Raw genomic sequence first — 23582 nt, 5'->3', positions numbered from 1 at the left:
ATAAATAAAAATAAAAATAGTAAGTAATGTATGTAAACAGACAGTATCCTCCTCTTGGGTTGTTTTGCTTTCGATGTATTTCTTGCGTATTTTTCCTATTTCTTTTCTGTTAAGCTTGTTAAGGTAAAATACTTAAATGAAAATGTAAAAAAAGGATGTCCTGTACAAGTTACAAACACTTTTTTTTTCTCCCCCCCGTTTCTTCGTTTAGAACCAGCGGTGGGGGGGAAATGTCTCTCTATGATGATCTGGGAGTAGAAACCAGTGACTCCAAAACGGAAGGCTGGTCCAAAAATTTCAAACTCCTGCAGTCTCAGCTTCAGGTGAAAAAAGCCGCGCTGACTCAGGCAAAGGTACAGTACAAAAAAAAAATATGCAGGAAAATGCTTTTTTGGTTTTGTTTTAATGTTCAACTGCCCGGGGAGCGCCCCTGCTGAGGACAGTGCTCCATTTAGCAAATAGGTTTGATTAAGGCACCAAACTGGAAAGCTGAAGATGGTGAGTTCTAGTCCTGCCTTAGGCATGAAAGCCGGCTGGGTGTCTTTGGGCCGGTCACCAGGAGACAGTGAGTTGTAGTCCTGCCGTAGGCATGAAAGCCAACTGGGTGACTTTGGGCCGGTCACCAGGAGACGGTGAGTTCTAACCTCACCTTAGGCACAAAAGCCAACTGGGTGACTTTGGGCCGGTCACCAGGAGACGGTGAGTTCTAGCCTCACCTTAGGCATGAAAGCCAACTGGGTGATTTTGGGCTGGTCACCAGGAGATGGTGAGTTCCAGCCTCACCTTAGGCATGAAAGCCAACTGGGTGACTTTGGGCCGGTCACCAGGAGATGGTGAGTTCTAGCCTCATCTTAGGCATAAAAGCCAACTGGGTGACTTTGGGCCGGTCACCAGGAGACGGTGAGTTCTAGCCTCATCTTAGGCATAAAAGCCAACTGGGTGACTTTGGGCTGGTCACCAGGAGATGGTGAGTTCCAGCCTCACCTTAGGCATGAAAGCCAACTGGGTGACTTTGGGCCGGTCACCAGGAGACGGTGAGTTCTAGCCTCACCTTAGGCATGAAAGCCAACTGGGTGATTTTGGGCCGGTCACCAGGAGACGGTGAGTTCTAGCCTCATCTTAGGCATAAAAGCCAACTGGGTGACTTTGGGCTGGTCACCAGGAGATGGTGAGTTCCAGCCTCACCTTAGGCATGAAAGCCAACTGGGTGACTTTGGGCCGGTCACCAGGAGACGGTGAGTTCTAGCCTCACCTTAGGCATGAAAGCCAACTGGGTGATTTTGGGCCGGTCACCAGGAGACGGTGAGTTCTAGCCTCATCTTAGGCATAAAAGCCAACTGGGTGACTTTGGGCTGGTCACCAGGAGATGGTGAGTTCCAGCCTCACCTTAGGCATGAAAGCCAACTGGGTGACTTTGGGCCGGTCACCAGGAGACGGTGAGTTCTAACCTCACCTTAGGCACAAAAGCCAACTGGGTGACTTTGGGCCGGTCACCAGGAGACGGTGAGTTCTAGCCTCACCTTAGGCATGAAAGCCAACTGGGTGATTTTGGGCCGGTCACCAGGAGACGGTGAGTTCTAGCCTCATCTTAGGCATAAAAGCCAACTGGGTGACTTTGGGCTGGTCACCAGGAGATGGTGAGTTCTAGCCAACTGTGTGACTTTGAAGACGTGTTGGGTATGTTCGCTACCTTGAGCTGTTTATAAAAATAATAAAGGTGGGATACAGATTATATAAAAAAAATACTACTCACAGATGTTACCTCCAATCCTGATGGATAAAAAATACGCTTTCCAGGATTTCTGGAACACCCTTAAGCTCTAGCTGCACAGATAGGCCTCAATTTATGACCATAACATTGCTTGTCCGTTACAGTTATAAAGCAGGTCACCCCTGTGACCGACCCAATGATATACCCTTTTTTTGCAATAGCCGTTAAGCGAGCTCATTGTTTGCTCTGTGGTGTTTTTGCCGAACACCAGAAGTAAACACTTAGACAAAAAAAAAACATACCGGTAAATCAAGGTCATGCGGCTGCAGAACATTGCAAATGGCCATAAATGCAGGCCAATTGCCAGGTGCCTGAAAGGAGGTGAAATGATTGTGGGTGGAGGCGGCCTTGGCACTTCAAAGCCGGATCATAAATACCTTTTAGGAGACTCATCAGAGCTTTGAATAGTCACGAAGTAACTGTTGTAAGTCGAGGACTACCTATATTTCACATAGGCTTCTTCATTACTTGCATAATTTAAAGCAGCCGTTGCGGCTTCAGAGGCATTCTAAACTTGTCAGTCAGCATAGAACCGGAAGGGACCTTGGAGGTCTTCCAATCCAACCCACTGCTCCAACAGGAGACCCTATACACCATTTCAGACAAGTGGCTGTCCAGTCTCTTCTTAAAGGTCTCCAATGATGGAGCACCCACAACGTCTGGAGGCAAGTTGTTCCACTGATAGATTGTCCTCACTGTTACGAAGTTTCTCCTTAATTCCAGGTTGCTTCTCTCCTTGATTGGTTTCCATCCATTGTTTCTTGTCTTGCCTTCTGGGGCTTTGGAAAATAAGTTGACCACCCTCTCCTTTGTTTTGTTGTTGTTAGCTGCGAAGTCGTGTCCGACCCATCGCGACCCTATGGACAACGTTCCTCCAGGCCTTCCTGTCCTCCACCATCTTCTGGAGTCCCTTTAAGCTCACACCTCCTGCTTCAGTGACTCCATCCAGCCACCTCATTCTCTGTCGTCCCCTTCTTCTCTTGCCCTCCGCCTTTCCCAGCATGAGGCTCTTCTCCAGTGAGTCCTTCCTTCTCATGAGGTGGCCAAAGGATTTGAGTTTTAGCTTCAGGATCTGGCCTTCTAAAGAGCAGTCAGGGTTGATCTCCTCTAAGACCGACCGGTTTGATCGCCTTAATTTCCTATAGTAAGTCTAGGGGCCCCTTGTCCTTCTTTTCACTAGACTAGACCTACCCAATTCCTGCCATATATTTTTAGCCTCCAGATCCCTTATCAAATTATCAAGTTGTTCCACTGATAGATTGTTCTCCCTGTTAAGAAGTTTCTCCGTAATTCCAGGTGGCTTCTCTCCTTGATTAGTTTCCATCCATTGCTTCTTGTCCTGCCTTTTGGTGCTTTGGGAAATACGTTGACACCCACCCGTTTTCTTTGTGGAAGCCCCTCAAATACTGGAATACTCAAATATCACGTCACCCCCCCAGTCCTTCTGTTCTCTAGACTAGCCATACACAACTCCTGCAACCGTTCTTCATGTGTTTTAGTCTTCGGGCTTTTAATCATGTTAGTAGTTGTTCTTCTCTGCACTTTTTCCAAAGTCTAACCTCTGTGCCAAAACCTCATTCTGCAATAGTTCTAACACTGATTCTATAAGTGCATTTTTTTTTTGTATTACACGTGTTGAAATAAGTATGCCCGGCCATTGGTATATAGCCCAGATGGAGCATTGGATTTTTAAAAATAAACCTAGACAGAGCATTATCTTTCAGAAGCTAATCTGTTTGCTCCTTTCTCAGCCTTTGTAGCTAAATGGAATCTCTTGCATCAGCCCTTAGTTCTCCAGAGCCTGTGCATTATACGTGCATTATAATTATAAACAACAACATTGTTATAACATCTTGTACTACAGTTGCCAGATTTCATCAGCTTCATTTAACCTCCATTATTTGAAAGACAACCTTGAGAAGCACAAGGTCGTTTTTTGTAGCGTCCACCTCACGTAAAATGTATTTTCATATATATTTTTTCCCATCTGTGTAAGAATGCTGGGATTGGTTTTTTAATTAAAAAAATGATGGAACAAAAAAGTCCTCCATTGGAGGAGTTTTCCCCAAGAATCCCAGTATATTCTAATTTTCATAGAGGTTTGTGAGGGTATTTTTAAAAATGTACAGCCATTTTGTGTAAACTTTGCACTCTCTGTGATAGGTTTAACTGCATCCGTTCATAGAAATAAACAAAATATGTTGTAGATGGAACAAGATTTCACTTACCTAAGGGGAAGTGGTGGTTCAATTAGATACTTGGAAGAGATTATCTTGTCATATTGAAATGTACACGGCAATTTGTATTATACTGATGTGTCTTTAAATTAAAATATATTGATAATATTTTGCAATAAAGTCGTATTATTGTGAATGTATGCAATTAAATATACATGCTTTAATCAAATTGCCTTTTTCTGGTGAAATTTGCTTATAAAAGCATGCATCATCTTGATGTTTCAATAGTAGAGCCTTTGGACTACATTTCCCATCTTTAATGTCTGTGCCAAATGGGAAGGATAGGAATTGTAGTTGATGTCTTTGGTTTATTTATCAATTAAATTGATTTGCTGCTGCCCTGTATAATTCGGACGGTGACGAGAAGAACAAAACACAGGTCACGGAATGAAATTCTTGAAGCTGTGTGAAATGTGTATTTTTAATTTTTTGGTAGAGTCAGAGGTCAAAACAAAGCACAGTACTGGCTCCTGTAATTGATCTGAAACGAGGCAGTGCTTCTGATGAGCGCCAGATCGTAGACACCCCACCCCATGTGGCAGCTGGCTTGAAGGTAAGATGGGGGCTTATAAAATGGACCCAGCGGTATCCTGATCAAGAGGCCATCAGCCCTTTGGGGACAGCCTTCCTTTGGAGCAAAATGCCTCCTCTCACGACCAGCTAAAGCAGTGTTTCTCAATCGTGGCAACTTCTAGTGGGTGGACTTCAACTCTCAGAATTCTGGAAGCATGGCTGGCTGTGGAATTCTGGGAGTTGAAGTCCACACCCATCAGTTGTGAGTTCTGGGAGTTGAGGTCCACACATCTTGAAGTCCACATATCTGGGTGTTGAAGTCCACAGATCCCACACATTCTGGGAGTTGAAGTCCACATATCTCGGCAACTTCAAGATGTGGGAACTTCCAACTCCCAGAATTCTGGCTGGCTGTGGAATTCTGGGAGTGGAGGTCCACATGCATCAGTTGTCAGTTCTGGGAGTTGAAGTCCCCACATCTTGAAGTCCACATATCTGGGTGTTGAAGTCCACATATCTGGGCAACTTCAAGATGTGGGGACTTCAACTCCCAGAATTCTGGAAGCGTGGTTGGCTGTGGAATTCTGGGAGTTGAAGTCCACACTGCCAAGGTGAGACAGAGTGAAGAGGCAAATAACCCGTATGTTGACTTATAAGCGTTTCAGACTCCTTGCTCCATGACGTGCCAGTTCCCTTCTGGGTATAATTTTGCGTTTGTATTCCAACTGGCTTTTCCTTCTGCCTCTACTATCCTATTTTTGCTGCCTCGTGAGTGAGTCTATAGTGAGTACGTAGTTTAATACACTATCATGCTTTGAAATGACAAGTGAGCTGTGCAAGTGTGTGTAAACCAGTGTCTCAACCTCGGCAACTTGGTGGACTTCACCTTCCAGGATTCCTCAGTCAGCCACACTCCCAAAATTTTGGGAGTCGAAGTCCACACATCTTGGAAGTTGCCATGGTGGAGAAACACTGGTCTATACCAGGGGTCAGCAACCTGGGCTCTTTTATGACTCGTGGACTTCAACTCCCAGAATTCCTGAGCCAGCATGAGGGAACTATGGCCCCCTCATGACTTGTGGACTTCAACTCCCAGAATTCCTGAGCCAGCATGGGGGAACTATGGCCCCCTCATGACTCGTGGACTTCAACTCCCAGAATTCCTGAGCCAGCATGGGGGAACTATGGCCCCTTCATGACTTGTGGACTTCAACTCCCAGAATTCCTGAGCCAGCATGGCTAAACATGGAAACCTCTCCCTTTCCCCTCAGCATCGCTGGCTCAGGAATTCTGGGAGTTGAAGTCCACAAGTCATAAAAGAGCCAAGGTTGCCTACCCCTGGTCTATACACTTCAGAGATTGAGATACTCGGGGTCACGTGATCCCCTCTTGCAACCTTCTGACAGGCAAAGTCAATGGGGAAGCCAGATTCACTTAACAACCGAGTTACTAACTTAACAACGGCAGTGGCTCACCAAACTGGCAAGAAAGGTCATCAAATGGGGCAAAACTCTCTTAACGAACGTCTCGCTTTGCAACGTAAATGTGGGGCTCGGTTGTGGTCGCTAAGTTGAGGACTACCTGTATTTGTGGGTATTTGCTGAATTGGCATTTTCGGTGAAACGTCTGCCTTGGTTTCCCCCAAACGGGCAAACTGGGGGATACAGCAATGTTAATATTATTTTCAAAAAAATTTAAAAAAGAAAAAGAACCAGCAAGAACTCCAGGCAGCCAGTGAAAAGCAAATGCCGTTTCACAATTTAAAGTGCTTCGTGCTTGCCAGATTTGAACGTTGTCCAGCCCTGCCTGACTACTAAGGGATCGACGTTCTTAACACCCTGGTGAAAAAAAAGTGCCCATAGATTCCAGGTGGAAATATAAAGGAGCAAAAACTTCATACACTCTTTGCAAAAGATAGTCCACCTAAGCCAGGGGTAGGCGACCTTGGCTCTTTGATGACTCGTGGACTTCAACTCCCAGAATTCCTGAGCCAGCATGAGGCAACTATGGCCCCCTCGTGACTCGTGGACTTCAACTCCCAGAATTCCTCAGCCAGCGTGGCTCAGCATGGAAACCTCTCCCTTTCCCCTCAGCGTGGCTGCCTCAGGAATTCTGGGAGTTGAAGTCCACGAGTCATAAAAGAGCCAAGGTCGCCTACCCCTGACCTAAACTTTTCATATTTCATAACTGCCCTCTGGAACCTCTTCAGTGAGGTCAGCTCCAGCCTGCCTGACCTTCCAAAAGAGCTTAAAGTCCTGGCTCTGCCTGTTGGCTTGGGGTTTCAACGGAGGGGTTTCATGTTGGGGGTGGTTGATCCCATTCTCTTCCCTTCTCATCATATTCTCTTCCTCCCCATCTTTTTAGCTAGCTTGATTTTATACTGCTGTGTTTCCCCCCAAATAAGACCTGGCCTTATGTTAATTTTTGCTTCAAAAGATGCATTAGGGCTTATTTTTGGGAAAATACGGTACTAAATGCGTCCAATCTTAACGGAACCTTTTTTTGGAGGTAGGGCTTATATTGCGAGCGTCCTGAAAAATCATGCTAGGGCTTATTTTCCAGTTGCATCTTGTTTCCGGGGAAACACCGTATTTTATTTCTATTATTATAAATTATACAGTTTTATCTTTTAATATTGTAAATCACCCAGATTTACTGTGTGGCAAGATGGGCAGCTAATTTTACAGAGACAGGTGATAGGTAGGTAAGTAGGCAGGCAGGCAGTAGGGATGGATCGATGGATAAGGAGATAGAGAGATGATAGAGAGAGATGATATATAGAGCATAGAGATTAGAGACAGAAAGAGAGACAGACATGGATGGATGGATGGATAAGGAGATGGACAGGTAGGTAGGTAGAAAGACATGGATGGATAAGGAGATAGATAGATAGACAGACGGATGGATGGATGGATAAGGATTTAGGTAGGTAGGTAGACATAGATAGATAGACAGACAGACAGACACATGGACGGATGGATGGATAAGGAGATAGGTAGGTAGAGATGATAGAGAGAGATGATATATAGAGCATAGATTAGAGACAGACAGACAGACATGGATGGATAGATAAGGAGATGAACACGTAGGTAGGTAGAAAGATGGATGGATGGATAAGGAGATAGAAAGGGATGGATGGATGGATGGATGGATGGATGGATGGATGGATGGATGGAAGGATGGATAAGGAGTTAGGTAGGTAGGTAGACAGATAGACACATGGATGGATGGATGGATAAGGGGATGGGTAGATAGGTAGGTAGACATAGGTAGGTAGTTAGATGATAGATAGATAGATAGATAGATAGATAGATAGATAGATAGATAGATAGATAGATAGATAGATAGATATGGATACCTTGAAATGAGTCCAGAAAAATAAACATGTAAATGCCATGAAGATGAAGAACTGTCTCCACGTAAACAGAACTATTATAAAATAAAATAGTTAGTTTGAACCAGACAGTTCTGACCTTAGTACACAGCTAGCTCATTTTCAGACTTTCTCTGCAGATCGGTTGCAGAACAATTTCCATCTTCATCTGGGAGCGCCGCCTCTTTTTTTTTTTTTTTTCCTTCAAGAATTGCATTGGCTTACTCTTTTTGTCGTCGTGTCTTCCATGTTTATACCTCCCAGGACCCCGTCCCCAGCGGCTTTTCGGCAGGAGATGTATTGATCCCTTTAGCGGATGAATATGATCCGATGTTCCCAAACGACTACGAGAAAGTCATCAAGCGCCAGCGAGAAGAACGGCAAAGGCAACGGGAGCTGGAGAGGCAGAAGGAGATTGAAGAAAGGGAGAAGTGAGTAATCGGCATTGCAGGTGGTCCGTTCAGGGCTTAGGGTTTTCGTAGCCGTTTTGACTGCACCAAAATTTTTTAGCTACTGAGGAAGCAAGCCAGTTGCAGGGACTTCAACAGCTGGAAACTGTACAGCAGGGGTCTTCCAATGTGGCCCTTTGATGACTTGTGGGCTTCAACTCCCAGAATTCCTCAGCCAGCATGGACCATATAAGCCAGGGGTCTTCCAACTTGGCCCTTTGATGACGTGTGGACTTCAACTCCCAGAATTCCTCAGCCAGGCACGTGTGCCTGGCTGAGGAATTCTGGGAGTTGAAGTCCACACGTCATCAAAGAGCCACGTTGGAAGACCCCTGCTGTACAATAACATTACACTTTGCTCTTATCTCCTCCAATTTGTGATGCAGTTATTATCCCATATGGAAGAACTTGGGATTTGAAAGGCAACAATAGTGCAGCAAATTTTGTACACGGAAATACCTTTTGTGAATTGGAAGTATACTCATTTTTAAGAAGAGACTGGACAGCCATTTGTCTGAAATGGCATAGGGTTTATTGCCTGAGCCGGGGGTTGATGACCTCAAAGGTCCCTTTCAATATTATTATTATTATTATTATTATTATTATTATTATTATTATTATTATTATTATTATTATTATTATTATTATCCTCCAAGGTCCCTTTCAACATCATTATTATTATTATTATTACTACTACTACTACTACTACTATTATTATTACTATTATTACATACGACTACTGTAAATAAGTTCCTGTCTTGCTGTTCCTCAGAATCTTTTGAAACACATTGGAATAAATGGTATAAATGTAGATCCTGGAAACGAAAAGAATAAGAGCCGAGTTCACTACGAATTTAGCCATTGTTTGGACTTGTTCTATCCCGATTTCCTTTGTGGACAATTGCCTTCTTATTTTCTGTTTCCATTTCAAGGAGGCGCAAAGACAGACACGAGGCAAGTGGCTTTTCCAGACGGCCAGATCCGGATTCCGATGAAGATGAAGATTATGAAAGAGAGAGGCGGAAACGAAGTGAGAAGCACTCTTTAGTCACCAAACCATATGTGTGAATCAGACCTCTTGTCTCACTTACTCTGTGTCAAGTTCTGGTTGAGAAGCCCAACAAAGCAAAACACCAGAGATATTGCAATCTCTAATGTAAACTTTATTAGAATAGAATAGAATAGAATAGAATAGAATAGAATAGAATAGAATAGAATAGAATAGAATAGAATAGAATAGAATAGAATAGAATCAATGTAGAATAGAATAGAAGAATAGAATAGAATCAATGTAGAATAGAATAGAATCAATGTAGAATAGAATAGAATAGATGCAATGGAGAATAGAATAGAATAGAATCAATGGAGAATAGAATAGAATAATAGAATAGAATAGAATCAATGGAGAATAGAATAGAATCAATGGAGAATAGAATAGAATAGATGCAATGGAGAATAGAATAGAATAGAATCAATGGAGAATAGAATAGAATCAATGGAGAATAGAATAGAATAGATGCAATGGAGAATAGAATAGATGCAATGGAGAATAGAATAGAGAATAGAATAGATGCAATGGAGAATAGAATAGAGAATAGAATAGATGCAATGGAGAATAGAATAGAGAATAGAATAGATGCAATGGAGAATAGAATAGGAGAATAGAATAGATGCAGTGGAGAATAGAACAGAATAGAATAGAGAATAGAATAGATGCAATGGAGAATAGAATAGAATAGAATAGATGCAATGGAGAATAGAATAGATGCAATGGAGAATAGAAGAGAAAGAATAGTTGCAGTAAAATAAGGCATTGACATCAAACCTCATTTCACATTTCTATAGTATGAACTAGCCATTTCTATATCAACAAATCAATCTAATCAGTGAAACCCAAAATCACAGCATTATTTTCTCCCACCTCAAGCACAAAGTCCAGAAGCAGTTTCCAAGCAGAAACTAAACAGTCAATTTAGCCCTCTCTGCTACCGCCCCGGTTTTTACTTGATGCCTTCTCATTTATGAAAGGGTTTGCCTGACTCCCTCAGCACTGCTGCATTGCACCAGCTGATGGGGTACAAGAGAATCCCAGAAAGCTGACTTCTCTACTCAGCTCACATTAGGGATTGTCAAGTACAAAGTATCAGGACCATTTGTAAGGTTGCAGCAGAGAAGACGTATCCAAGCCCGTATGCTAAAATCTGGTCAACTTAAAATTCCACTCTGAATTGGCACTAGATAAAGATCAGCGGAAACGTCAAGGGCGGGGGGGAGGAACCTGAATCATTTGTGGCATCGCGAGGACTCTAAGCTAACGACTTGTTTAATTCCGCCCCCACCAGCTCGATAATCCCATTGCAAAAATTGTATCCTTTTGAAGCCCAAAGCATAATGGTCCAATTGAGGCTGCCATGAGAACTAGCTACGATTCAAAAGCATAATGGTCCATTTGAGGCTGCCATGAGAACTAGCACGATTCAAAAGCATAATGGTCCATTTGAGGCTGCCATGAGAACGAGCTACGATTCAAAAGCATAATGGTCCAATTGAGGCTGCCATGAGAACTAGCTACGATTCAAAGCAGGTTGAACCCTGCAGAGAGAGTGGATCACCTTAGGAGCCTGCTTGGGCACAGACCTGTTAATTTTTGAGTGATCTAAATGTCTGCAGACGAAATTCTCGTATATTCTAAGCAGCCAGACTTCTGATGCAGCAAACTTAAAATAAAAGCAACCAGGAATTGAGGCCCTTTAAAGATAAACACATTGATACTTTGTGTGTGTGTTGTGTGTGTGTGTGTATAATATTGGTTTTCATAGATTATTTTTTCTTCTTATGCAGGTATGGGAGGAGCCGCCATTGCACCACCTACTTCTTTGGTTGAAAAGGACAAAGAACGTACGCACCTTAATTTTTTCATTAAATTACAGTTAGTCCTCGGCTTAACAACCATATCCGCCCAGACTCCCCTCATGGTGAAATGGGCAGCAAAGAAATCCAATTAAACCAATAAATGCACCCCTGGAATTTCCATTGTAAATCACGATAGCTGTAAGCCGAAGTACCTACGTCAGGGCTCCCCAACCCCGGGGCTGTGGACTAGTACCGGGCCATGGCATGCCAGCAACCGATCCGCACAATCAAGCAAAGCCCCATCCACAGGATGCAGGCAGCACACAAAACCACGCACCCTCCGGTCCGCAGAAAAACCTCTCTCCACGGAACTGGGTCCCTGGTGCCCAAGAGGTCGGGGGTCTCTGACCTATGTGACTGGACCCAATTTTACGATTTTTTTTTAATGTGCTGGTCATTAAGCAAATACTGTGGTTAAGTAAATCCATGCTGGCTGGAATCTGGAAGAAAAGTTGTAAATGGTGTCATACGATCACAGAACATTGAAGCTGGCTGTAAAAAAAAAGACGGCCAAGCGTTCAGAATGTGACTATGTGACCTGGAGATGTATGTAGCCACCGGAACTCTGGAACCAGGTCATCAGTATCTTTTGGGAGGGATCCATTGAAACTTTGAACAGTTGCTCAGTGAGGAAGTGACTACAGTAAAAGCCGCTGCTGTTGTCATTTCTGATTTTAAGAATCCAGCTCCAAAATCACACAGTTCCCTTGGACATCTGTCATGGATTGGCGAATAAGTAAATTACCGTGTTTTGTAAATAGAGATCTTTTGACCGTGGGAATGCCTGAAAAGGATCTTTGGTTCTGGAGTACTTTGGGATTAACAATCTCAGGCTGAAAAGGGAAAGGCAGCTGCAGATTTGCTCTTTGGAAGAACATGAAGGGATGTAGGAATGACACAGCAAAATTGACCAGAAGTCAGTTTTAAATGCTATCTTGCAATTTATAGCTCTTAAGAGATGCTTGTCAGCTTACAAAAAGTGTATCAGCCATAAATTAGATAGATAGATAGATAGATAGATAGATAGATAGATGATAGATAGATAGATAGATAGATAGATGATTGATAGATAGATAGATAGATGATTGATAGATAGATAGATAGATAGATAGATAGATAGATAGATAGATAGATAGATAGATATAGACAGACAGACCGTAGATAGATATACTGTAGATGGATGGATGCAGGGAGGGAGGGGGAGAGAGACAGACAACAAACCGTAGATATACCATAGATAGATACTATAGATCAGGGGTGTCAAACTTGCAACGTCACATGACGTGTCGCGACATATCGCAACTTTTTTTCCATTGCTGGCAATGGGGTGGATACGGTTTTGGTATGATGCATCCGGCCCATGGGCTGGCACTTTGACACCCGTGCTGTAGGTAGGTAGATAACAGATAGATAGATAGATAGATAGATAGATAGATAAATAGATAAAAGAAAAAAGAAAAGAAAGAAATAGGAAAAAAGAAAAGAAAGATGCTGTGATGGATTAGATCAGAGGTCCCCGACCTTTGGGGCACCAGGGACCGGTTCTGTGGAAAGAGGTTTTTCGGCATCTCGCGGGTGGGGCTCTGCTTCTTTGGACCGGTTGCTGGCATGTCGCGGCCCGGTACCGGTCCACAGTCCAGGGGTCGGGGAACCCCTGGATTAGAAAAAGGGATTCCATCTCATTAATAGAGCAGTAATGGAGGACCTTAAAATAAAAACATCACCGGCTCTTTGCAAGGTCAACTGAAGCACAGGAATCCACGCTTCTGGATTTTTGCCTTGGTGGTTAAAGATGTCCTGTCTTTCTTTCCCGCAGCTGTCTCCTCATTCCCCTACGAGGAAGAGCCGAGGCCTCGCGGTTCATCCTCCAAGGCCGCCATTCCTCCCCCGATGTACGATGAGCCCGAGAGGCCTCGGTCCCCAACCGGGCCCAGCAATTCCTTCCTTGCAAACATGGGGTGAGCGCTGGGGAGACTTCCCGCGAAAGACCACTAGGGGGCAGCAGCGAAAAGCATGAGGAATTGAGAATATTTTAAAAGAGAGGCTTGGATACTCGAAATGCGTTTGCCTCAAGGCCCCAAGTTAGAAGCTCAGAAATGCTTCCCGCTAACAGCGGCTCGGCCTGCCGCCGTCCGAGACAGTGTCTCATCGGCAAGAGACTGGACTGAGATCCCTAAGCTTGTTGATGCAATTGGTGCTGCTTTCAGGCCATTAACAATACAGCGAGGCAGCAGAGTTAACGGTTCCTTTTGTGGGTTTGCCCTCATTTCAGTTGAGATCAGGGCTAATTCTGGAGGAGGCACATGCGGGCGGCTGAGCCCAGAGATGGAAATTGCATCTGGGCTGTGGCGGAGAAGGAAAAGGAGAAGAGCAGCAAAATGAAGAGGAAATAATTGCATTTTAAAGCAAAGTTGACACTTGTTTTCCTTCTTTAAAAGTTTCTTTAAAGAAGGAAAAGGTCCCCCAAGGGCAGGGGTAAGGCCACCTTGGCTCTTTTATGACTGGTGGACTTCAACTCCCAGAATTCCTGAGCCATCCATGCTGAGGGAAAAGAGAGGTTTCCAAGCTGAGCCATGCTGGCTCATGAATTCTGGGAGTTGAAGTCCACGAGTCATAAAGAGCCAAGGTTGCTTACCCTTGGCCTAGGCCGCTTTATGACTGGTGGACTTCAACTCCCAGAATTCCAGAGCCAGCCATGCTGAGGGGAAAGGGAGAAGTTTCGAAGCTGAGCCATGCTGGCTCATGAATTCTGGGAGTTCAAGTCCACGAGTCATAAAAGAGCCAAGCTTGCCTACCCCTGCCCAAGGGGATCACATGACTCCGGGAAGCTGCAGCCGTCATAAATATGAATCAGCTGCAAAGCGTCTGACTTTTGGTCACATCATAGAAAGGCTGCATCAGTCAGTTTTAAAAACGATCATAAATCACTTCTTTCAGTACCATTGTAACTTTGAACAGTCGGTAGAATAACAGAAGAGTTGGAAGGGACCTTTGAGGTCTTCTAGTCCAACCCCCTGCTCAGGCAGGAAATCCTGTACCATTTCAGGGTTGCCCAATCTCTTCTTTAAAACCTCCAGTGTTGAAGCACCCACAACCTCTGGAGACAGAGGTTGTTTCACTGGTTAACTGTTCTCACTTGTCAGGAAACTTCTCCTTAGTTCTACGTTGCTTCTCTCCTCGATTAGCAGAATAATAGAATGGAAAGGGGTCCTTGGAGGTCTTCCAGTCCAACCCCCTGCTCAAGATAGGAAAACCTATACCAGGGGTAGGCAACCTCGGCTCTTTTATGACTCATGGACTTCAACTCCCAGCTATGCTGACTCAGAAATTCTGGGAGTTGAAGTCCATGAGTCATAAAATTTTGCCTTGTAAACCGCCCTGAGTCCTTTGGGAGTAGGGCGGTACATAAACCGAATTAATAAATAATAAATAAATAATAATAAAAGAGCCGAGGTTGCCTACCCTTGCCCTGTACCATTACAGACAAATGGCTGCCCAGTCTTTTCTTAAAAAGCTCCAGCGATGGAGCATCCACCCACTTCTGGAGGCAGGTTGTTCCACTGGTTAATTGTGCTCACTGTCAGGAAGTTTCTCCTTAGTTCTAGGTTGCTCCTCTCGTTGGTTAGTTTCCAACCTCTAAATGAACTGTTGTAAGTCGAGGACTAGCTGCATTTTAGAGAGCCATCGAACGTTGCCCACCTGACCTGATTTCCCACACCGGATGGCCGAGATTCACTCTCCCTTCTGTCTTCAGAGGCACGGTGGCTCACAAGATCATGCAGAAATACGGCTTCAGAGAAGGTCAAGGTCTGGGGAAGCACGAACAGGGTTTGAGCACCGCCCTGTCGGTGGAGAAAACCAGCAAGCGGGGTGGCAAAATCATTGTTGGAGATGCTGCTGATAAAGGTAAGTTAGGGAGGCCCTGTGGAGTGAAGGGGTGGTGGTGGTGGTCCAAGGTGACTTTCTACTACAATGTCTGCACGTGCCATTGTAAGGTAGTTTTCCGTAGGGATTAGATGCAGAGGGCTGACCAATCTTGGAACATAACAGAACAGGAATAGAATAAGAATAAGGTAAAGGTTAAGGTTCCCCCGCACATGCGTGCTAGTCGTTTCCGACTCTAGGGGCCGGTGCTCATCTCCGTTTCAAAGCCGAAGAGCCGGCGCTTGTCCGAGGACGTCTCTGTGGTCATGTGGCCGGCATGACTAGACGCCAAAGGGGCACGGAACGCTGTTACCTTCCCACCGGAGCGGTCCCTATTTTTCTACTTGCATTTTTACGTGCTTTCGAACTGCTAGGTTGGCAGAAGCTGGGACGAGTAACAGGCGCTCACTCTGCTACGCGGCACTTGGGATTCGACCCGCCAAACTGCCGACCTTCTGATCGATAAGCTCAGCGTCCTAACCCACTGAGCCACTGCGTCCCTATAAGAATTAGAATAAGAATAAGAATAAGAATAGAATAGAATAGAATAGAATAGAAGATGTTAAATGGGTTTTTAAAATAACTTGGCTGTTATAGTTTAGCGTAACAAGCTTTGTGTAAACTTATCCTTTTTAAATAAAGGAACAGCAAAGGCCCTCTATTCATTTATAAAGGAGAATATTTGTAGCTCAGGGTTTTCATGACGGGGTCCTCGTTGTTCTCTTAAGCTTGCTGGTTTTCTTGCGGAGGTTTCATTAACCAACTAGGTAACATCATCGTTGCCAGTGCTAGTTTGGGTAATGAAACGTCCGCAAACAAAGCTCAGAGAGCACTAAGGACCCCACTTACTTTGTTTGCACTGATGGATTTCTGCGTTCTGCACAAAAATTGGTTTTAGAAAGCCTTCGTCATTGCAAATAAACTTAACAATCCGTACTCAAGATTTCTTTGGAATCACAGATAGCCTCTGATTATCACCCTTTGATAATCTGTATAAAAGAAGTGTTTATCAATCTGAGTGACTTTTAAGACGTCTGGACTTCAACTCCCAGAATTCCCCCCCTCCCCCGCCAGCCTGCTGGCCAAGGAATTCTAGGAGTCGAAGTCCATACATCGTAAAGTCCCTAAGGCTGATAAACACCGATCTAAGATGAGATGGTTAAGTAATACTGCATTTAAATTGAAATGATTACCTTTCTCTTCCCCCCCCCTCTCTCTTTGGCATAGCAGATGCATCGAAGAAATCGGATTCAAATCCTTTAACAGAGATACTGAAATGCCCCACCAAAGTTGTCTTATTGCGGGTAAGTTTCCCCATTTTGATTCATCAGCCATCCCAAACTGGTGATTTTTTTTAAAGTTTTGGATTGGCACAAGTAGTCCTCAATTTATGATCACAACGGAACCCAAACTTTCCGTTGCTAAGTGAGGCGGTGAATTTCGCTTCATTTTACGACCTCTGTTGCCACAGTTAAGTGAATCACTGCAGCTGTTATTAACATGGTTGCTAAGCAAATCTGAATTCCCCATTGACTTTGCGTGTCCGGTCACAAAAGGGGCGATCACCTGACCCCGAGACACTGCGACCGTCATAAATATGAGCCAGTAGCCAAGTGTCTGAATTTTGATGACGTGACCCGGGGTATGCTGCAAAAGTCGTAAGTGTGAAAAACGGTCGTAAGTCCCATTTTTTCAATGCAGTTTTGACTTCATACGGTCCCTAAACAAGCGGCTGTAACACGAGGGCTACCCGTAGTAAGGCTGGTTTTTAAATTTTGATTAGTTGGAGGAAGTGACATTAAAATGATCAGAAAGACACGACTGCGGATATTCCCTGATGGCAAATGATGTATTTATTCTCGGAAACTCCAAAAAGAGTCTCTCCGATTTCAGTGGAATAGAAAACATGTTTAGTAAATAAACATTAGTGAGAAAAATCTCTCAGCATTGGTGGAGCCTTGGTGGAGCAGTGGGCTAATGCCTCCTTAAGTAACACCAGCTGCCTGCAATTAGTGCAGGTTCGAGTCCCTCCAGGCTCAAGGTTGACTCAGCCTTCCATCCCTCCGAGGTAGGTAAAATGAGGACCCAAATTGTTGGGGGCAATAAGCTGACTTTGTAATAATGCCACTTGGGGGCCGAAAGCCCTAATAAGCAGGCATATACATAGAATGAAGGCTATTGCTAAGCACATTGGTTTGTGCTTAAATTGTAAGCCGCCCTTCTTCGGAAAAGGGCGGGATATAAATGGGATTAAAATTTAAAAAAAAATTAAAGGAGAACTATCGGCATCTGGGTGCAAAGCAACAACATTCGCATTTCAAATGCAGAATCTTTATTTTTATTTTTTTCTCACAGAATATGGTTGGAGCCGGGGAGGTTGACGAAGACCTGGAAGGCGAAACAAAAGAAGAATGTGAAAAATACGGCAAAGTTGGAAAGTGTGTGATTTTTGAGGTACCGACTGGCATCCTTTTTCTCCCACAATTTTTTTTTTAAAAAAAGCCTATTTAAAACACGTACCTGCAGAAAATATATTTTAAAGCAGATCTTTGAACGGAGGCTACAGGCTACCAAAAATTGGGTGTATGGAACGGAAAGAGGAAAGCATGCTGGGAGTTGAGGCCCACTCCTCTTAAAGTGGCCAAATTTGAAAAGTGCTGCTCTCAAGCTGCACTGTGCTATGTTTTATATTGTACTGTAAAGGCCCTGATCTTTGCTGTTTTTTATTTTTTATTTTATTATTATTATTATTATTATTATTATTATTATTATTATTATTATTATTATTACTATCATTATTATTATTATAGATTCCTGGCGCTCCTGATGATGAAGCCGTGAGAATATTCTTGGAATTTGAAAGAGTAGAATCTGCAATTAAAGGTAAATAATCCAATGGTTAGACGGGACGCGGTGGCTCAGTGGGTTAGGACGCTGAACTTGTCGATCGGAAGGTCGGCAGTTTGGCGGGTCGAATCCCGAGTGCCGCGTAGCAGAGTGAGCGCCTGTTACTCGTCCCAGCTTCTGCCAACCTAGCAGTTCGAAAGCACGTAAAAATGCAAATAGAAAAATAGGGACCACTACGGTGGGAAGGTAACAGCGCTCCGTGCGCCTTTGGCGTCTAGTCATGCCGGCCACATGACCACGGAGACGTCCTCGGACAAGCGCTGGCTCTTCGGCTTTGAAACGGAGATGAGCACCGGCCCCTAGAGTCGGAAACGACTAGCACGCATGTGCGGGGGAACCTTTACCTTTACCTTTTTAATCCAGTGGTTGCTACTTCCTGTAAATTTCAGAAGCTGCACTGCTAACCCTCAACTTAACAACAGTTCATTTAGTGATCCAGCACAGGGAAAAATATGACTGATGGCCGTTCTTCCCAGCTGTGACCTCAAGACGCTTGGCAGCTGGCATGTACTTAACGACCGTTGCTGTGTGCCAAGGTCACGTGATCCCCTTTTTGCGACCTTCTGACAAGCAAAGCCAAGGGGGGAAGCCAGGTTCACCGAACAACCCGGGTTACTAACGTCTCAGCTGCAGTGATTCACTTAACAACCGTGGCAAGAAAGGTTGTAAAATGGGGCAAAATAAAAAATATCTCACCTAACAATAGAAATGTGGGGCTCAACTGTGGTCATACATAGAGGTCCCACTCATCATCTTCAGGCTGGTGTCTTCGGTTTCGTGCTTGTGCGAGCGAAGAGCACGCGCACAAACACACACATATATATGTGAGTGTGTGTCTGTGTGTAAATTTTTTGGCTTGCTAACAGAATAAAGGGAGACCGATATGATCAAGAGATAGTTCCTGCAGCTACTATGAACTATGACAATATTTACAGGTAGTCCTCGACTTACCACTGTTCATTTAACAACAGTTCAAAGTTACAACTCAGAAAAAGTGACTTACGACCTGTACTGTATGTGTGACTGCTGTTCTACCCACTGTGGCCTTCTCATTGCAATCCTGGGGCAAATGGCTCACATTTTTGACCGATTGCAGTGTCCTGCAGTGTCCATGACCCCAATTTGTGTGGGTTGTTGTTGTTTTTTTTCCTCTTGGCCAAATTCCATCAAAAAGCACCCACTTGGGAAGCTGGATTCGCCTAACAATTGCCTCTTTGTTGGAAAGTAAGAACTGATTTGGCTCAAGACCGCAACGATTTTTGATGGAAATTCTGAACTCAATTGTGGTGATAAATTGAGGACTATTGAGGTATAAGCCGTATATCAGAGCAAAAGATAAAAAATAACTATAATTAGGGGTTTCATATACAAAAGCAGTGTGTGTGTGTGTGTGTTTGTGTTTTAGATGTTTGTTAAGCATTCAGAATACACTTGCCTGGTCCCAGACACGGGACAAATCTTATTTCCTGTTTCAGCCTAGCCCAAGGCCATGTACAGGCCGTAGCCACAGCAGTGGCAGCTCATATTTGTGCAAATTTTTTGGCTTGCTAACAAAGAATAAAGGGAGACCGATATGATCATTTCAAACTTATTTGTTCTCATCAGTCAGCCATACCCTTCTGAGATTCGAACCTGGGCCGACTGCGTCTTAAGCAGTTGTTTTAACCCCTAGGCTACTACCTGTAGATGGCCTTGGGCTAGGGCTAGGCTGAAACAGGAAATAAGATTTGTCCGTGGGACTAAGCAAGTGTATTCTGAATGCTTAACAAACATTTAACACACATCGTCCTTGCTTCTCAGCTAAGAGAGAGAGAGAGAGAGGGGAGGGAGGGAGAGAGAGAGAGAGAGAGAAAGAAAGAGAGAGAGAGAGAGAGAGAGAGCCTGTGGCCTAGGGGTTAAAACAACTTGAGCCAACTTGAGCGGTCTTGAGCCAAATCAGTTCTTACTTTCCAACAAAGTGGCAATTGTTAGGCGAATCCAGCTTCCCAAGTGGGTGCTTTTTGCTGGAATTTGGCCAAGAGGGAAAAAAAACACCAACCCACACAAATTGGGGTCATGGACACTGCAGGACACTGCAATCGGTCAAAAATATGAGCCGTTTGCCCCAGGATTGCAATGAGAAGGCCACAGTGGGTGGAACAGCAGTCACACATACAGTACAGGTCTTAAGTCACTTTTTCTGAGTTGTCGTAACTTTGAACTGTTGTTAAATGAACAGTCGTAAGTCGAGGACTACCTGTAAATATTGTCATAGTTCATAGTAGCTGCAGGAACTATCTCTTGCCCCAGTGTTTCTCAACGTTGGCAGCTTTCAGGTGGGTGGACTTCAACTCCCAGAATTCCCCAGCCAGCTGGCTGGGGAATTCTGGGAGTTGAAGTCCACCCACCTGAAAGCTGCCAACGATGAGAAACAAATGTGTTGCCCTATTTTTGACCCAGTCGGACATTTAAAAAACGTAACTCAGCGGAGTCCTACCTTCCCACATTTTCTTCCTTGGGAATGTGGCTGGTAATTCCTGATTTTCCTGGCTTTCAGCGGTGGTGGACCTGAATGGAAGATATTTCGGAGGACGAGTGGTGAAGGCCTGCTTCTACAACCTGGACAAATTCCGAGTCTTGGACCTCGCGGAACAAGCCTGATTTCTTCTTCTTTTCTCTGAAACCCAAATCCGGACACGTCACCACCTGGCGATCTTAACCGTTTTCGGCTGCCTGTCGAAAGCAGAGAAAGAGGCGAGGTGGCGTCTTTTCCAGCAAGCCGGAAATAATTCTTGAATGGCCGTTACTGATTCGTTGGGATGGACAGACTTTATTTGTATTTTTTATTGCAGTATAAAATTCCTTTAAAGATGCCTGGTTTGTTTTATTTGTGTTTTTTTTTTTACGGTTTTTAGCCTTTCTCTCTTGACTATTCCGTAACCCAGCATTCTCCAATCTTTCCGGGCTCACAGCCCAGAGGGGAGAGCAGCTTCCAAATTGCTGCGTGCGGATGTGCACGCACGCAAACGGGGCCACGCCCACTGGTGCAGCACTAGTGTGCGCATTCGCACATGTGGCATGCACAAACGGCTGCGCCTCCCCCGTGGCAGCTAGCGGCCCATTCGCACATGCACAAATGGGGCACGCGCGCACCCCCCACGCTAGCATTCCCGTTCGCACACATGTGCAAACGGTCGTAGGCAACTAGTGCGAGTGGGGGGGAATGCGCGCCCATTCATGCGCACCCTGGTCAGCCATTTCTCCTGCCTGCTGGCCAAGAGCCCGTGGCCCGGTACTGGGCTGCGGCCCATAGTTTGGGGACCCCTGCCATAACCCTTTTCTGATTTGCTGACCGTAATCAATTCAACGTCTTTTGGGGGTTCTTTTTTTCACATCCTCTGCTTTGATTCCATCTCTTTCCATCTGATTCAATGGCAAACCACGTTTTCCTCTGTAACCATGGTTTGCCATTAAACCTGTAGGGAAAGTGCAATTCGTTGCTAAATCTGAAGTGGCAGAAGACGTTGAAATACAGAAGACAGGAAGGGAACAACACAAAGCTTGTTCAGTTAGCCCTAAATTGCAGTGTGGTTTTTTGTGCGAACCAACTCAGATGTTCAAATGTGGTAGCACTTGGCTGTGTGTGAGGAAGTGTCATGTTAGAGCTGCTACCAATCAAATTCAAAATTTCCACCACGCCACCTTGGTGTAAAGGTAATTCCGTATCTTCTTCATATTCTTCTTTGAGCTTCTTGAGATATAATTACCATAGGGCTGTCTCCAGAAAAAAAGATTTCACCCTAGCCTAGGACAGGGCTAGGCAACCTTGGCTCTTTTATGACTCGTGGACTTCAACTCCCAGAATTCCTGAGCCAGCCATGCTGAAGGGAAAGGGAGAGGTTTCCAAGCTGAGCCACGCTGGCTCAGGAATTCTGGGAGTTGAAGTCCACGAGTCATGAAGGGGCCATAGTTCCCTCATGGTGGCTCAGGAATTCTGGGAGTTGGAAGTCCAGAAGTCTTGATGGAGCCTTGGTGGAGCAGTGGGCTAATGCCTCCTTAAGTAACACCAGCTGCCTGCAATTATTGCAGGTTCACATCCCACCAGGCTCAAGGTTGACTCAGCCTTCCATCCTTCCGAGGTAGGTAAAATAAGCTGAGTTTGTAATAATGCCGCTTGGGGTGTGTGTGAAAGCCCTAATAAGCAGGCATATACATAGAATGAAGGCTACTGCTAAGCTTGTAAGCCGCCCTGAATCTTCGGAGAAGGGCGGGATATAAATGGAATTAAAATAAATTAAATAAATAAAAATAGCCAAGGTTGCCTACCTCTGGCCTAGGAGAACAGTGTTTCTCGACCTTGACATCTTTAAGATGGACAGAATTCAACTCCCAGAATTCCCCATGCAATTCTGGGACTTGAAGTCCACCCATCTTAAAGTCGCTGAGATTGGGAAATATTGTACTAGGCGTAACCGCATTATGCTACTTCATCTCGGAAAGCTATGCAGCATTAGACTGGGTAGTATTTGGATGGGGGACCACCAGAAGTGCCATCGTTCAACTTACACAATTGTGTAGCAGCTTAGTGCACCATGCAAAAGTACAACTTACTCTGAACTGCACAAACCAAAAACGCTCTGCCGCGAACTTCCTCACATGCTTTTCCCACAGTGCAGTTTTTCAAACTAGCCAACTGGAAGATGGGCTGGGTGAGGAAATTCTGGGAGCTGGCATCTCTACATAAAAATTACCAGGTTTGAGAGAAACTGATTGGCACAGGGTGTGAATCCAGCCAGTGGGTTGAACCAAACAGGAATGTCACACTGGTTTCCATCTCCAGCGAGGTAGCCACTTGGAGGCACCCCTTCCAAGGAAACTTTTGGAGACCCCAAAGGCTAATATTGATGGTTTGTCACACAGCCTGATGTTCAGACTGTATTTCGCATTTGTATCCATCTATCCAGTCCTTCCCAAGGACCTGGGATGGGAGTATGGGAATGGAATAGGAATAAGAATAGAATAGAATAGAATAGAATAGAATAGAATAGAATAGAATAGAATAGAATAGAATAGAATAGAATAGAATATTATGGAATGGAATAAATAGAATAGAATACGGAATAGAACAGAATAGAATAGAATACTATGGAATGGAATAGAATAGAATAGAAGTTGGAAGGGACCTTGGAGGTCTAGTAGTCCAACCTTCTGCTCAGGCAGGAAACCCCTATACCATTTCAGACAAATGGCTGTCCAGTCTCTTCTTAAAAACTTAGTTTTGGAGCATTCACCGCTTCTGGAGGCAGGTTGTTCCACTGGTTAATTGTTCTAACAGTCAGGAAGTTTCTCCTTAGTTCTAGGTTGCTTCTCTCCTTGACTAGTTTCCACCCATTGCTTCTTGTCCTGCCTTCAGGCGCTTTGGAGAATAGCTTGACTGCCTCTTCTTTGGGGCAGCCCCTGAGATCTTGGAAGACTGCTAGTCTTTCTCTCTTCATTAAACTACTAGACCAGGCATA

The 23582-nt window shown here is 44.5% G+C and overlaps 1 protein-coding gene across 2 annotated transcripts in view; it reads left to right on the top strand.

The window, feature by feature from the left end:
* Nucleotides 1-20939, top strand: part of RBM17 (RNA binding motif protein 17) — a 29371-nt gene extending 8432 nt beyond the window's left edge. Inside the window, exons 2-12 of one of the 2 annotated variants that reach the window (XM_083366139.1) lie at nt 212-353; nt 4445-4561; nt 8159-8325; nt 9276-9373; nt 11185-11241; nt 13073-13214; nt 15011-15162; nt 16411-16484; nt 17536-17634; nt 17991-18063; nt 20624-20939. In XM_083366139.1, coding sequence (XP_083222265.1) covers nt 231-353; nt 4445-4561; nt 8159-8325; nt 9276-9373; nt 11185-11241; nt 13073-13214; nt 15011-15162; nt 16411-16484; nt 17536-17634; nt 17991-18063; nt 20624-20727 — 1206 coding nt within the window. In that variant the 5' untranslated portion in view covers nt 212-230 and the 3' untranslated portion in view covers nt 20728-20939. Of the gene's footprint in view, nt 1-211; nt 354-4444; nt 4562-8158; nt 8326-9275; nt 9374-11184; nt 11242-13072; nt 13215-15010; nt 15163-16407; nt 16485-17535; nt 17635-17990; nt 18064-20623 lie in introns of both variants that reach the window. The other variant, XM_083366138.1, reaches the window with a different exon arrangement.
* Nucleotides 20940-23582: the final 2643 nt, after the last annotated feature.

Source organism: Vipera ursinii (assembly GCF_947247035.1).
Source record: "Vipera ursinii genome assembly, chromosome: 6".
NCBI lineage: Eukaryota > Metazoa > Chordata > Lepidosauria > Squamata > Viperidae > Vipera > Vipera ursinii.
Note: the sequence above shows the minus strand (reverse complement) of the source record. Positions and strands in the feature narration are given on the sequence as shown.